This window comes from Coturnix japonica, chromosome 8, assembly GCF_054131305.1.
Source record: "Coturnix japonica strain WE chromosome 8, WE-NBRP24, whole genome shotgun sequence".
NCBI classification, from domain to species: domain Eukaryota; kingdom Metazoa; phylum Chordata; class Aves; order Galliformes; family Phasianidae; genus Coturnix; species Coturnix japonica.
Window position 1 is genome coordinate 11,476,104 of NC_140670.1, and position 14,927 is coordinate 11,491,030.

Below are 14,927 nucleotides of genomic sequence, written 5' to 3' on the forward strand. Positions count from 1 at the left end.
CTTCTTGCAGTAGAGCATTCCTAGAAAAACTGTGGTATTGGACTCCTGTTTTTGCCTTTTGTCCTCCCGATCCTTTCAGTGATTCTGCTGAAGAGAGGTGGAGAAGTGACTGGGTGGGAACTTAGCTACCAGCTGGGGTCACCCCACCACACTGGCAGAGCGCTTGGTCAATACAGTCTGGTTTTGTGCTTTAATCATCAGAAGCTAACGTCCGAAAAACATCTGATATGTGCTGTACTAATAGTATCCTGTGTTGTAGTGCTTTATTCCTACCTTCTTTTTTTTGTTTGTTTGTTTTTGTTTTAGGAATATGTTTATCCAGATGCAAGAGACAGACAGTACTTACTATTTTTCCATAAAGGAGCCAAAAAGTCACGATTTGATCTAGAGAAATACAATCAACTCAAGGATGCTATTGCTCAGGTAATAAGAGTTTTTCCCATAGATAAGGCAAATTACTTCTTGTGAGTTCATCTGCTATTAATAGATGCACCTCAAACAGGAATGGTTCTTAGCTTTTCAGCCTATTTTCTTGTCACAGCTCCAGTGCAATCACTGAATTAGCTTTGATGTGCCCAGGAATAGAACGGCTAGAAGTGTAAATCAGCATGAAACAGTTCCTTGTATCTGCCTGTAAGGGCCTTTTTAGACGTTGCTAGCAAATTTTGTGTTGCTTCAGGCACTTCATGCCTCAAAGGAGCCTAATTCAAGAGTTGCTTTTTTCTCAGTTCTTACATACAACACGGATTTAGCGAGGGCTGAAAACTTGCATCCATTCAGTTTGTTTCTTTTTCACACACCAATTCAGTGCACTGAGTTGTAGACCTGGAAAATACTGCTCAAGAAAGCTTCATTGTTAGAAGTGGTGGCAAATTTCTTGTAGGGTAAGATACTTGTAGCAGACTGATCCTAGTGTGGGATCTGATAAACAGAAGAGTTAAGGTATTTCTCCTCATTTTTGAGAGGCTTTCTATTAAAGAAGAGACTTTCTATTAAAAAAGGCATGAGAGGAAAAGCAGAACTACCACTTTCTCATTCATCAGTATCACTGTTTACTCTCAGGCTCTGGAAATGACATCCAAGGCAAGATGCATTATCCCTCTTTTTGGAGGAGGAGCTGTGTGAAGAGCAGGGAAAGATCAGAGCGAGACCATGTGAAAGACTGAAGGTTTTCTTATGCTATTTAATACTGATAGTCTTGGCCATTCCCAATAATCTAGCTCTTTTAAAGAAAATTAAAAAAATAAAAACCCAAGACAATCAGTTCTTTCCTACTATATTCCTTGTGAAGTGGTTGCGTATTATAAAGTTCATAGAAGTACAGCGCCCTTCTGGGCAAGGAAAATGAGGAAATACAGAAATAATTTCCAATTTGGAAAGGAGCTTGGGATCGGGGAAGGTTGTATTGGGAGCCTCTTCTTTATCATTTTTATTTTACTTTTAGGCAGAATTGGACCTTAAGAGGCTTCGAGATCCACTGCAGGTTCACCTGCCCATCCAGCAAATTGATGAAAAGGACTGATCAGCAAAGAAGCTCTGAACTCTGGCAAAAAAAAACCTGTTCATAGCTCTTGCCTTTTAAATTAAAGCATTGCAGGTGGAAGCTGGGAGGTGGTGTGTGGGTGGAGGGTTTTTGGTTGGTTGGTTTTTTTTGTTTTGGTTTTTTTTTTTTTTTTTTTTTTAGCCTTTAATCAAGATAAAGGACTGTAAGGGGAAACCTCTTAAATTTGAAGATGGGGCATTGTGGAATGTTACTTCTGAAAAGGGCTTGGCAAATAGTCATATTTAAAACTGTGTGAATGGCAATTGTGTACAAATACAGGATTGGGGGGGGGTTCATGAAAAGAATGTAATGCTGGGGTAGGGATGTCTTCTTCCAGCTCTGCAGTCTGCCTCTTGATAAGACACCAGCAGCCTGCTTAGCTTTTTAAAGTTTCCTTTACCTGATTCAGTTCTCTCTTTCTTTCTTAACAAAAAATGAAAGGGAAAAAAAAGAACAAAGAATCCAAGCCACCTGGAGCTATGGCTGGTGATCAGAACTTGCGCTCCACCGCCATTAACACGCACACTTCTGATCAGACCTGGTCTCTTTTATAAAGTTACTACAAGACTGCTTTCTACTGGAAAACCGTGAGCTTTCCCTCCCCAGCCCTATCCTATGTGCTCCATCGACTTTCTCCTTTGCTTATTTGTAGCACAGACTGATTGTGAGCTAAGTGAGAGAAGGAACAAGTTCTCTTTTGGACATTTGATGATTGATATTTTGGAATATTCCATAGTAACTATATAAATTTGTGTCCTAATGCCCTTGAGCTCCTTCAAGAAATAAATGGCAGCACTGCATGAAAATTATTATATTCAGTCTTAAGGGAGGAAGATTCCCCTCTTCTTACACCAAATCTGATAGCAACCTAGACTACGGAATTATGAAGGTTTGAGGGATTATGAAACTATCTCAGAATCATGACTCTTGCTTAGCTGTACAGTTTTGGAATGTGATATAATTAGACTTGATATTTGACTGTATAATGGAATGAAAGGTCTCATGGTCAAAGCATTTTCCTTGCCCAAAGGCTTTCTGAAAGCCCTGGGCTTTTACAGTGCAAGACACACAACTGCTTCAGTTCTCCAGCACTTTCCCCTAGTTAAGTAGCTTTAAATGACCTTTGCACCCGCAGGTCATGATTTCATAGGGATGGATAATGACATCTCTGGTTCTTAGATAAAAGAAATGGGAGGAAGGAAAGTCAACCCATTGCCCTCTCTTCTAGCCAAGGCTGGCTGATTTCTAAGCAGATAGGATGCATCTTCATTAAAAGCCAGTCAGTCTCTTTAGCATCCTGCTGATAAGTACTGTGGAGACAGGATGAAGGTGGGAGAAGGGCACTAAGCTTTATATACAGAAAAACCTGCTGCTTTTTTGAAATTTCACTACTGTTCCTCACTGTGTCATGGAAAGAGGCTTCAGTTTTTGGTTGTTTCTTTTTTTGAGAACTGTGTTTAAAAACAAACAAACAAAAAACAAACAACAGACAAACATAAATCATGTTAAGCAGATGCCAGGTGCCTTGCAGATGTGGAAATACAGCTGGGATTGCTGCCTCTTCTCACTCAATGGCATGTTGGACCGAATGTGGGTGCATGTTTCTAGTTTTTTTTCTCCCTTCCCCCTTTCCTCTGTCTTTCAGTTTAATTACATCGTGAGATTATTTTTTATCTGTTATATCTTGTTTGTGTGATGAGTTTTAAAGGGGAAAAATAATGAACACAATCCTGTAGCTGAATCCATGGTGTGTGTTTGGGATGAGGGAGGGAGCATGGAGAAAAGTCCTTCTTTAAGAAAACACAAAACACACACACACACAAAAAAAAACAAACCTGAAAATGTGTAAAATCCTGTATCATTTATGAAATATGTATAAAAGAGCAATGTACTTCCGGAACAATAAATAACTATTCAATTTTTGAATTGGTGCTCTTGAATAATATCACTTTCCCCAGCTTTATATTGCACGTGTGGCAGCCATCTCCTGAGTTTCCTCCATTTCTCTTTGTTTAGGTGGTTTCTTCCTGACCTTAACATCACTGAGGCCACGTGGTGCAGATAATAGCTTTCCTGAAGAAGCTTGGATGGAGATCTTGCTGCCATACCTAGCTGCATAACACAGGAATCTCAAGAGCAATCGAGGTGGTGAGGTAGAAGTAGAGATGTTTGGTCTAACAAAGGTGGCTACCTTTGTTTGACCAGCATAGTAGTTCCCTGTGGAGGCTAACAACATTTGGAGACATGTGACAGGTTGCTGAATAAGAACATATATGAGTAACACCCAGCAACCTAAAACATGCCGAGCATATTTCTGTAGTGCATTCAAATGCTGTTTCAAATGAAAGTTCAAGTTTTAAGCTCATATTCCTTCCATACTGAGCCCTTTGATAGCTGTGATTAGTCTGGTTAGTCACAGTGATATATCTTTAATTCATTAAGTTTATGTATCAGCAGACCGTGTACTTAATCCTAACTTTATAAAACATTAGAATGGGACATTCAGTGCCAGAAGATTTTTATCGTGTCTGACTGTAAATTTTCATGATTGTCAACTTTTCCAACAGTGACATCTCTTGTCTGCTTTTAAAGTCAGAGATGAGGGACTAGAGGCTGTTAACAACGGTGAGCTGCCTTTAAACACTGCTGAAATTTAGTTCAGCAGTGCTGGCAAACCCTTCTCCTCCAAGCAGCCCTTGTCTGCTGCCATGTGGTGGCAAACAGCTCAGAACAATTGTGTAATGCATCCAGGTTGTCATCCAGAAGAACTGAAGGTTTTGACACTTAACACCAAAATCCCTATTTTGAAACCAAGAAAATGCTGTCACAAAGTTACATACTTAGGTGTCCTGTACATATTTAGATGTTGTTCTACAGATGATATGGGGGAAGGAAGAGTAAAGTAAGAGTCTATAAGCATATCCTGGAATATGGGCTGGTCTGGAAACTTGCTGTCTTGCATGTCCAGACACTGCTGCTTTTGTGGTCTCTGCTGGGAGTGACAACATACACCTTTAACTCAAAACACAGTGTTTCTACTTTAATTGCTGTTGAATACTAATGTTAAAGGAGTTGATGTATGTTTCTTCTCCTTTATACTGTTGGGTACTGACACCATCAAAGTGTTTTGTAGTAGCTATTTCAAGCCTAAAAGACAGATGATTGAGAACTGGCTGACTGGCAGAGCTCTGAGGGTTCTGATCAGTGGTTCAGAATTTAGCTGGTTGCAGCAACTAGCGGTGTTCCCCAGGGGTTGATACTGGACCCAGTCATGTTGAACATCATATTCAATGACCTAGATCAAAGAAAGGATAGAGTACTTCCTTGGCAAGTTTGCTAATGGTACTACTCTGGGAGGATCTGAGAGTCTGGAGCATCTCCTATATGAGGAAACACTGAGAGACCTGGGACTGTTCAGTGAGAAATGGAAGGTGATACTGTCTTTGTTTAGAAATACCTGACATGCAGGAGACAAATGAATGAGGCCATTCAGTGATGTGTGGTGACAGAACAAGGCAAACATGGGAACACTTGAAGTTTCATACAAACATGGAAAAAAAATATTTACTGTGAGGGTGATGGTACACTGGAACAGACTGCCTGGATAGCCTGTGGAGTCCCTTCTCTGAGGGTATTCAAGACCTGCCTGGATGCTTTCCTGTGTGACCTACTGTAGGGAGCCTGCTTTAGCAGGAGGTTTGACTCAATGATCTCCAGATGTCCCTTCCGACTCCTGTGATTTCTGGAGAAGCTGGCAGCCCATGCCTTGGATGGGTACACTCTTTGCTGGGTAAAAAACTGGCTGGAAGTCTAGGCTCAGTGGTGGTGAATGGAGTTAATGCCAGCTGACAACCAGTCACAAGTTGTCTTCTTCCTCAGGGATTGGTACTGGGACCTGTCCATTTTTATTGATGACCTGGATGAAGGCATTGAGTGCACCCTCAGTAAGTTTGCAGATGACACCAAGTTGGCAGGAAATGTTGATCTGCCTGGGGGTAGGAAGGGCCTACAGAATGATCTGGACAGGCTGGGTCGCTGGGCTGAGGCTAATGGGGTGAGGTTCAACAAGGCCAAGTGCCAGGTCCTGTCCTTTGGCCATAAGAGCCTCAGACAACAGTAGAGGCTTGGGGTAGAGTGGCTGGAAGACTGTGTAGAGGAAACAGACCTGGGTGTGTTGGTCGATGCTCAGCTGAACATGAGTCAGCAGTGTACCCAGGTGGCCAAGAAGGCTGGTGGTATCCTGGCTTGTATCAGAAATGGTGCAGTCAGTAGGAGCAGGAGGTGATTGTGCCTCTGTACTCAGCTCTGGTGAGGCTGCACCTTGAGTGCTGTGCTCAGTTTTGGGCCTGTTGCTACAGGAAAGTCATGGAGGCCCTGGAGCATGTTCAGAGAAGAGCAGCAAAGCTTTGAAGGGTCTGGAGCACAGGCTTTAGCTGAGGAAACTGGGATTTCTTAGTCTGGGGAAGAGGAGCTGCAGGGGAGACCTTATTGCTGTCTGCAACTATTCAAAAGGAGGTTGTGGTAAGGTGGGGATCAACCTCTTCTGTGTAACTAGCAATATAGTGCAAGAGGGAATGGCCTCAAGTTGCACTTGAGGTGCACATCAGGTGGGATGTTAGGAAATAGTACTTCTCTGAGAGAGTGGTCAGGTACTGGAATGGGCTGCCCAGGGAGGTGGAAGAGTCACCGTCCATAAAGGTGTTTAGGACATGTTTAGATGTTGTTCTGAAGGACGTAGTTCAGTGGAAAATATTGATGATAGATGGACTGTTGGACTGGATGATCTCAGAGGTCCAGCCTTGGTGCTTCTGCGATTCTCTAGTATGTTCCTGTCCCACTGACACAATTTTAAGTGCTGACAGTGTTACTGTCTTAATGCGACACTGTGTTCTTAAGACCTCATGAAGTACAAATAGCAGTATCTTGCAATGTTCTGATGCCTCTTTTTCTACCAGTTTTATTGTTTATTTGCTTTCATTTTCTCTTCTCATTTTCTGTGAAGGACCTTTCAAATAAACAAGTTTAAAATTGTCTGGAGAAATTTGAGATTCCATTTTGTCATGTCTGCAAGGCTCCAGAGATGTTCCTGACCTCTTTCTTGAAGACCAGAGAAGAAACGCATTTTCTTTGACCCTGTAATTCTTCCACCTGGCAGGTAGTCATGATGATGATCTCTTCTCTGTAACTTCTTACACTGATGTTGGTTTGTGGGTTGGCTGTTGGATCATTGTACTTGCATCTGTCAAGTAAAGCTGGCCAAGCTTCCCTTGCCTTTCTAAACTAGTGGAGCAGTTTACTTGATCTACTCTGTATTGTGTTGTGTTGTTTTTTGGTTTTTGTTTTTTTTTTGTGGGTTTTTTTTTTTTGTGTGTGTGGAATTGTAAATGTAAACTGCATTGCTGTGCCACATTGTATGACTATTTAGTTTTCACATAAGGAGTAATTTTTTTTTGGTTTCGAAGTATTTTTGTTACCTGTTCCCATATTGCTCTTAAATTGGTTTGATTTCTGTATTGATATAAGAAGGGTGAGAAATAGAATTCAGAACTGGAAACTAAACCTGCAGTGTATCAAAACCCTGGTCTATCGGAGAAGCTGGTGTGGCACTGTGTCCCCATGAGGCTGGAAAAGATGGATACTGCTTCTGTTTCTGCCTGAGTTATGTAATTGCAGGTTTGCTGCCTGTTATGGAAATTGAGAGTCATGGAAAAAACACTGGGTACTGTAGGACTTTTGGGGAAACTCTCTTAAACACCAAGTTGAACATCAGAGGGCTCTGAAAGGGAAGGCAACTAACTGCTCTTCTTCACTGTGAGTTGTGTAAGTATACAACTAATGTGGCTTTTTAATATGGCTTTTGTGCTCTATGTGTATTGAGTTTGCTCATACTCTGCCAAACGTGTGTTCGCTCTCTGATCTCAGCAGGCCTTCCCATTGGCACTGTGTGCTGGGACAAACTGTTTACAGAAACAGGGGCTATCTCAAAGTCCTTGACATTCCTGCAATCCATCTCAGCGGCCTGTCAGGGCTCATTGTGAACATACATCCTCAAATCAACTGCAGACAAGGGTCCTGTCACGTGTGTTTGAGCACTTCTTCTCTTGGTGCAGGAAGTGCTGATTAGCTTTTCCTCCTGGCCCTTCTGGGCAGGCTGCAGAAGCTGCTCGTGCCCAGCAGCTCTTCTTGGTTACACTACACTTTCATCAAACATTGATGGCTGAGAAAAGGCTGGTCTCATCAAACACTGAAGCATCTTGATTCATTAGTCTATTTCAGACAGTATAAGATTTTCCATCCCGTGTCCTTTTTTGAAGAGTACGAGTTCCTTATGTGAGGATGGTGAAGCCCCACATCTCTGGGAGAGCTGAGAAATGCTGCCACCTACACCATTTGTGCCATTTATGGCATTAGGAATAGACATAGCTAAGCTTAGCAGCAAGATTTGGGACTCTCTTCTGTTAGGTGCCAAAACAAAATTCCAGCCCTCTGTTTAAGTATTGCCTTCTCTCTTCATATCTTTTAACTTCCACTGATGACCAGTTTTAAGTAGTATCTTGATTCTCCTTCTTATTGCTGCTCGGGAAGTCAGGATTGCACGTCTCTGCTGGGAGAAAATAGAGGTCAGAAGGAACAGATTTGTCAGGTCTGCCTAAAAAGTGTAGACCCTGGGGTACTCCACTGGACTTCTCACATCTCTTGGAGGGTCTATTTGCAGCAGACTTTATTTCTCCCTCAGAAATAATTGCTCCAGCCCCCTAAGGCAGAGATATGCAGAGTTCTGCTCCAGAAAAGAATAGTGTTATTTGTGGTGGAATCCGGCCTATGTGTATCACCTCAAGTGACTTGCAAAGCTAAAAAGAAAATGCAGATAGAAGAGTTGCCTCAGCTGGTGCTTCTTCCAGAAGACATAGTCTGTCTTTTCTGTGGATCAGAAAGATGTTTAGAAGCAGTGTGATGCATTATTCAACTTCATACTGATCTCTTGTATTAGGCACTTGCAGTAATTCAGGGTAGAATCATCTCTGGGAGTGCTGTGACATCTCCTGGCTTTAGTCCCTTATAGATTACTTAAAAGAGACTGTTTATAAGGCTGTTGAGGCTCAGAGCTGCTATGATACAATTTATTTCCATACGTTAATTGCTAATAGTCACTTATGTGTGTCAAAATACTGCTGTGTCAGTCCTAATATACTACTTACAGAATAAAAGCAGCTAGTAATGAAATGGTTCAGAGAGAAGTGCATATACCTCTAACACAAATAGAGAATTCAATCCTGTCAGTTTTATTTACCCAGGAACTTAAGTATGAATCAACGTATGAGTGAAAATGGCACAATATAACTTCCTGTGCCTTGCTGTATTATTTTATGTTCAATTTTAGTTTCTCTTCTGGGAATTCACTTAATCACCTTCTGAGGGTTATCTCCCTTGCTAGCTTTGCACAGTGGTTTTTTTTCTTCTTTCCTGTGTTTGAAAAAACTTTCCTGGTGCTGTAAGCTGTCAGCATGATACAACCGCAAATATTTTTGGTGGTGGTGATGGGAGCAACAACAGTCATCTATAAAGCAACTTTTGTTGCTCACTGGAATCATTCACAACTGAGAAAGACTCTGGTGCTTGAGTAGAGCGTATATTGCACTGCCAAGGGAAACACAGAGGGAAACCACTGAGAACTTTCTGTAGTGTACAGTGTGGGTGGCCTGTCTCCATAAAGTAGTCAAATACTTGATTCCTTGTCTTATGAAAATTCAAGATGAAAAGAACAAAGCCATTATTTTTCCCTCTGGGATTTGAAGTAAGCATCAAGGTTGTCCCTTTTCTTCCTTGCACCAGCCACTGCAGAAATGTGGGGTATAATAGAAGTGGGAAAACTGCTTGATTGTGCAATTGTTGTAGGCCTAGCTTTATTCCTTCTGAATGGAGCGCTTGCAGATGGCTTCTTGAGGGAAACTGTACAACCGCTGTTTGTAAGTAAGAAGGGACCTGTATAGGCATAGGTGTTTATATGTACATGTATGTTAAAGCATATATTTTTAATCTGCTCTCTGTAATAGAAGCTATGTCTTATTGGTATTAGAAAGATCCCTTTGTGTTCCTTCACTCTGTCCTTTGCACATCTCATTGAAATCATAGTCTGCTTTGATAGAAAGGTTTTGGTAAGCTGAGGACTAGCGCAGTCATCTCATCTGCAGACAGAGCGTAAGGTTGTGGCCTGTAACTTAGCCTAACTGCCTTTCAGCATGTAAGGCAGGGGTCTTCAATTACTCAGTCTTACATTAAGGTTAATTCAATACTGCTAGGTTCCTTGCATTTATTACTTAGACAGAAAACATAAGATTACTACAGAAAGATGTCTTTTCCTTGCTTGATAATCTTTCTGAAGTTATTGGGTTATGTGATCAGAAGTGGAAAGGGTTTTTGCCTTGCATAAGAACAGCTTACTTCCCTGTGAGGCACCATTTCATCATGATGACTGATGTTCCTATTGTAGCCTAAATCCCAGAACTCTTATGCAATCTCTACTCAGGATGTTCAGTTCTCCTCCTTTCGATCACTATTTCCTGCAGTTAAAGCTCTCTAGCTGGCATTTTCTGACTGAGGGGGAGCCATGAAGTTGTATGACTTGGGGAAGGAGCAGAGATAACAACAAGCACCCATCTGTTCTTCTTTTCCATCCCTTTGGGATGTCCGGGTGTCCCCTGGTTAGAATTCTTCTCCAGATAAGATAGTGAAGGTGTCACTGTGGGGCAGTCAGGCAAGAAAACAATAGTGAGTTGAGTCCAAAACATGAGATCGATCAGTAAGTTGACAGTAAGGAGCAGAGCTCCTCTCTGGAGGTCAAGGCTGGAGGCTGTATCCCACATCCCTTTGGCTTCTTCCTCCGATAAACTTCCAGAACAGCTATCCTAGTTGCTTTTCAGAAGGCTTGAGGTCAGAAGCTCTGCTGAGTGAAGGCAGCGCAGAGGCATAGTGTGTGCAACGTCTTTCAAGGCTCTGTTAGTTGAGTATTTACTGTTCCTTGGTTGAGTGGGATGTTCCAGTACTTGCTTTTCTGTCTCTGCTTCGTTGTCCAGCTGCAGCCAGTGTCTTCAATGGGTGAGTGAAGAGGCATTGCCTTCAAGCTTATTCCATTCATCATCTTTAAGCTCCACAGCAGATATTAGTATTCTCAGGTGAAAGACTGGGAGATGTGAGAGTGATCTCTTTACTTTGAAGGCAGTGTGAGATTCTCTCCAACTGGAAAGATCTTTGCAGAGCTTGAAGCCTTCCGTACTGGGAGAATCTCAGCTGCCAAGCTCTGTGAGGTTTTCATTCTCCTTTAGAAGGAGAGACTCCACAAGTATCTACTGAGCTACTTTTTCACTCGCTTCCCTGACAAGTCTTAACTGAATTCAGAGTCGTAATGCAGTGCTGCTCATTTTCTTTCTTGTTCCTGACAGAGTGGAGACTTCCAGTTACACAATGTGCACGGGATCAATCCCTGCAGAATGGCAGGCTTATGAATGCTAGCTGGAGCCTGACTTGTCATCTAATACATGTGCTAGCATGTCAGCTAGAGAGCTAATGATATCATCAAGGTTACAAATGGAAAGGCTTTACTTGATAGCTGGTGCTTGTCAGGCTGAATTACTTGGTCCATGCAGAAGGCATTGGGGAGGAAAAAAATTGAGCCAAGAAAAATGAAATATGGAAGGGACTGGAAACCATTGTATGTCTTGTGCAAAACCTTAGTGTTTCCAGCCTCTGGGGAGAGCAGATTGATTGGTTTGTCCCACATTTTTGTGGAGTTTCTTCTTAAAAGCTTGAATTAGTTTTTTGTAAGCTGCATTGCCAAAGAGTGCCTGGTGTCTGCAGGGGAGTTGGCCTGGGGCAGCCTTGGCAGTCCAAGGGTGCCTGTGATGGTTTGCGGTGTTCCAAAGAGCAAAGTCTGCTTTTTCTGCATGTCTGCCTCCCCGTTACTCCTGCCTGAACCTCTTGGGTAAATGGAAGATGGGAGGATGTGCAATTTAATTTCCTGAAGTGCCTGCTTCCAGTTCCCTCTGAGCTGTTGCATCTTCATCTCAGTAAATTTTGTCTTTAAATTATCTCCAGTCCAATGTGAGCTCCCTGAGTGAGTGTTTGCAGAGTCTATCTACAAAGGATATTTCATAACGTTAATTATACTGTATGAGAGCTAATGATCGTGTGTATTTTTGGTGCTGCCCAGCTGGGAAACTGACAGGGCATTCCTCGCTTTGCCTCATTTGGCTTTTAACACAATAAGTTTTTAATCTTAGTCAGTGACTCACCCTTAGGCCATACCAAATCACGTTATGGAAGCCAAATGTGGGAAGCCTGAAGGAAGCTCTTTTCAGCTGTGCACAAAGAAAAGACAGGACCCATCTTTAACTGTCCTGAGCAGTCAAGCAAGCTCTTGGAGGGTGGAGTTGAATGGCACTGCTGCCTGTGGTTAGTGGGAGGCAAGGAGAGGCAGGAAAGAGAGGTCGTGGAGAACTGCATGGTGAATCCCATCAGAGACTCCTTCTGCAGACCCCCTTCTCCTTGGGAATGCTGAGGGCTGCTTTTGGTGGGTCTGAATCTGCTCCTCTCTGCATCTTTTGAATTACTGCATTATGAATTCCCTGTGTAACAGTCCTGTTCTCCTTATGCTGGCTTGCAGCTCTGCAGCACTCTCATGGCTACAGCAGCTGCACCTGTTTTTATACTGCGTTAGAGGCCAAACAAAACGTGTCTGTGGGTGAGGATGGCATAACAGCATTGTTCAAGAGAAATGTTGTATTTTTGAGGAGGTACAAGGCAGCACGTCAGTGAGGCAGATGTTTATAGAGGATACAGCTCAATTAGAATGAAAGCCCATTTCCAGAAGTACGTATAGTTCTCCCTTGAAAGCCTGTGAAGCAAATTCTGAAGCAAGATTTGTCTACATCTAGACTGCTTTAATAGAAACAACATAATGTCCCCTCAGATTGCATCCCACTGTTCAAACAAAATGAAAGGACAATTTTAGAACTTGAGATGTGATGTGGAAAATACAGCGTATCCCAGTCTTGAGAGGCTTTAATCAGAAAGATTGGATTAGCTTAATTCCAGTAAACAGAAATAAATTCTCCTTACTCAAGAAAATATTAGCATTAATTTTACTTATTAGGCGATAGCGAGTTAAAGGTAAGTGGTGCTTAATCAGGTATTAAATGTATGTGGAAATGAAATGCCTGGACTTTTTCAGTGGAAGCTGCCAAATCAGGGTCAATGAGGAGAATGCTGAAAATGTAAAGAACACTTCAATTCTTTTTTTTTTTTTTCTCCCTGTGCTATACTTCTGTTGTAATTGCTTGTAAAAGATTCAGAAAGGCCTCTAAGAAGGGGCATGATCCTTGAGCACGACACATACCTACCAGGAGGTCTGTGCGTTTAGATTTTACCCTCACAGGCACTCACTTTGAATCCATGCATCTGAACTCTTATGGAGCCAGAGAGGGTTAGTAGGCTTACAAGGAACATGACCGAGCACAATTGAACATTTTTTGTTCAGACCTTCACACCCTCTGGATTTTAAGATGAGAAAGAGGGATGGGAAAACTGTGTCAGGTGCAGTGAGGCAACGTCATCACACAAAAGCTTGATAGATGCTGTACATCATAAAGATGGGCTGCTTTTGGCAGGGGGGAAAGTGGGTGACAGAAGGTGAAGAAGAACAGGGTACATCTAAGCGGATCTTTAAATACAGGGGACTGCCACTTCTCACTCTCACCCCACTGCAGTATTTTACAGAGTGTACAGATTTGAGTTATACCTTTTTAATCTCAGCTTGGTACAAATGTACAGAACTATGCAAGAGATGATGAAGGGCAAAAGACCAGGCAAATGGAGCAGGGCCACTTTCTACTACCTCACCTGTCTCAGTTAGAGACAGTCTGCAGAGCTACAGATCAGCTCCACTGTGATCTGGGAGAGCAGTTGTTATAATTACCTGTTTAAAATTGTGCCCTGAAATGAGTAGGAGCTGTTAAATTATACTTACAAATTACTTGCAATTATGCAGGTATCTAATAATTGAATATTTTCTTTCTGTACATCTTAAAGATAGCGTTCCTGTTGTATATCTTGCAATATCTTTTGAACTGATGCTTTGCAAAGTGATTTGACCTGTGGTTATGACAACTCAACTGCGAGGGTCAAAATGAGCTATAGGAGGATTTTCAGAGGCTGCTTAACCTGTTTGAATTCTGGTCCTCATTTCCAAGACACGTGGCAGTGCCATTAGGTGCTTGCAGGTGCTCAGTTAGAACCTGACATGGATGGATGCCCTATGCTTGATCCTGTGCTCTCAGAACACATTTCTTCTGGCAAAATTATTCTCCAGACCTCAGGTTTGCTTTTATATGTATATATATATATATACATATATATATATATATAAAACCTTTTTTTTTTTCTGTCCTTGTGTGCAGCAGCTAAAGAACAAGTCACACTGTTGCATAACGTTGTCAGAGCTCTGTTAGTTCTTTTTTTTTCAAAGATCTTTAAGTCAAGCTGTCTACATCGATATTTTCCATGAGGTAGTTAGCTGGTATTGCCCTCTCACCCCAGGGAAGTCTGTCTAAGTGATTCGGTTAAATCAGGAATAGAAAAAGAAATTATTTTGCGTCCCTTGTAATTATAAGTCAACAACTCAATTTGATATCTACTAGATGTTCTCTCTTGTGTCTTGCTGCATTCCTCAGCCCTGGACCCCTGCTCTGCCTACATCAGCCTGAATGAGCCCTGGAGGAACACGGATCATCAGATAAATGGCTCCCACGGACAGCCCACATGTGATAACCAGATTGATGGGGAGTGGTACCGCTTCACCGGCATGGCTGGTGATGCTATGCCTACCTTCTGCATCCCCGAGAACCACTGTGGGACACATGCTCCCATCTGGCTGAATGGCAGCCACCCGCGAGAGTCAGATGGCGTCGTCTCACGCCAGGCCTGTGCCAGCTTCAATGGGAACTGCTGCCTTTGGAATACCACGATTGATGTCAAGGCGTGTCCAGGGGGGTACTACGTCTATCACTTAACGAAGCCCAGTGTCTGTTTCCATGCATACTGTGGGCGTAAGTAACTGTAATGGTAGCTTTTATGAAATCTGTTTGCCCTTGTGATGCAGGAAGGGGGGTGAATGTTTGTATTCCTCAAAGGGTCTGACTGCATTCTTGCTTTCTCACCCAGAAAGATGTCAGGTGATGCAACGCCTGTCTATGTGACACTAATTAGACTGTTTTATGTTGGTGCATTCTAAACTTTATTCAGCTAATGGAAATCTTCCATAGCTGACCTGGCCACGGTGATTTAATGTTCACTGCGGGCCTTGTGGCCTGTATTGGCATGCTGCTGCATT

General features: G+C 42.4%; 2 protein-coding genes across 8 annotated transcripts in view; both read left to right on the forward strand.

Annotated features, from left to right (window-relative positions):
• The window catches only part of MCU (mitochondrial calcium uniporter), a 78,981-nt gene extending 75,512 nt beyond the window's left edge, over nucleotides 1-3,469 (forward strand). For 3 of the 5 annotated variants that reach the window (XM_015866300.2, XM_085554166.1, XM_015866301.2), the window contains exons 7-8: nucleotides 307-423; nucleotides 1,449-3,469. In XM_015866300.2, the coding sequence (XP_015721786.2) occupies nucleotides 307-423; nucleotides 1,449-1,568 (237 nt within the window). In that variant the 3' untranslated portion in view covers nucleotides 1,569-3,469. Of the gene's footprint in view, nucleotides 1-306; nucleotides 424-1,444 lie in introns of all 5 variants that reach the window. The other 2 variants (XM_015866303.2, XM_085554167.1) reach the window with 1 other exon arrangement.
• OIT3 (oncoprotein induced transcript 3) overlaps nucleotides 1,994-14,927 on the forward strand; it is a 31,953-nt gene continuing 19,019 nt past the window's right edge. The window contains exons 1-6 of one of the 3 annotated variants that reach the window (XM_015866284.3): nucleotides 1,994-2,130; nucleotides 3,560-3,688; nucleotides 5,423-5,487; nucleotides 6,546-6,698; nucleotides 7,217-7,363; nucleotides 14,269-14,643. In XM_015866284.3, the coding sequence (XP_015721770.2) occupies nucleotides 14,400-14,643 (244 nt within the window). In that variant the 5' untranslated portion in view covers nucleotides 1,994-2,130; nucleotides 3,560-3,688; nucleotides 5,423-5,487; ... (1 more) ...; nucleotides 7,217-7,363; nucleotides 14,269-14,399. Of the gene's footprint in view, nucleotides 2,131-3,559; nucleotides 3,689-5,422; nucleotides 5,488-6,545; nucleotides 6,699-6,897; nucleotides 7,364-10,455; nucleotides 10,640-14,268; nucleotides 14,644-14,927 lie in introns of those variants that run through there. The other 2 variants (XM_015866285.3, XM_015866287.3) reach the window with 2 other exon arrangements.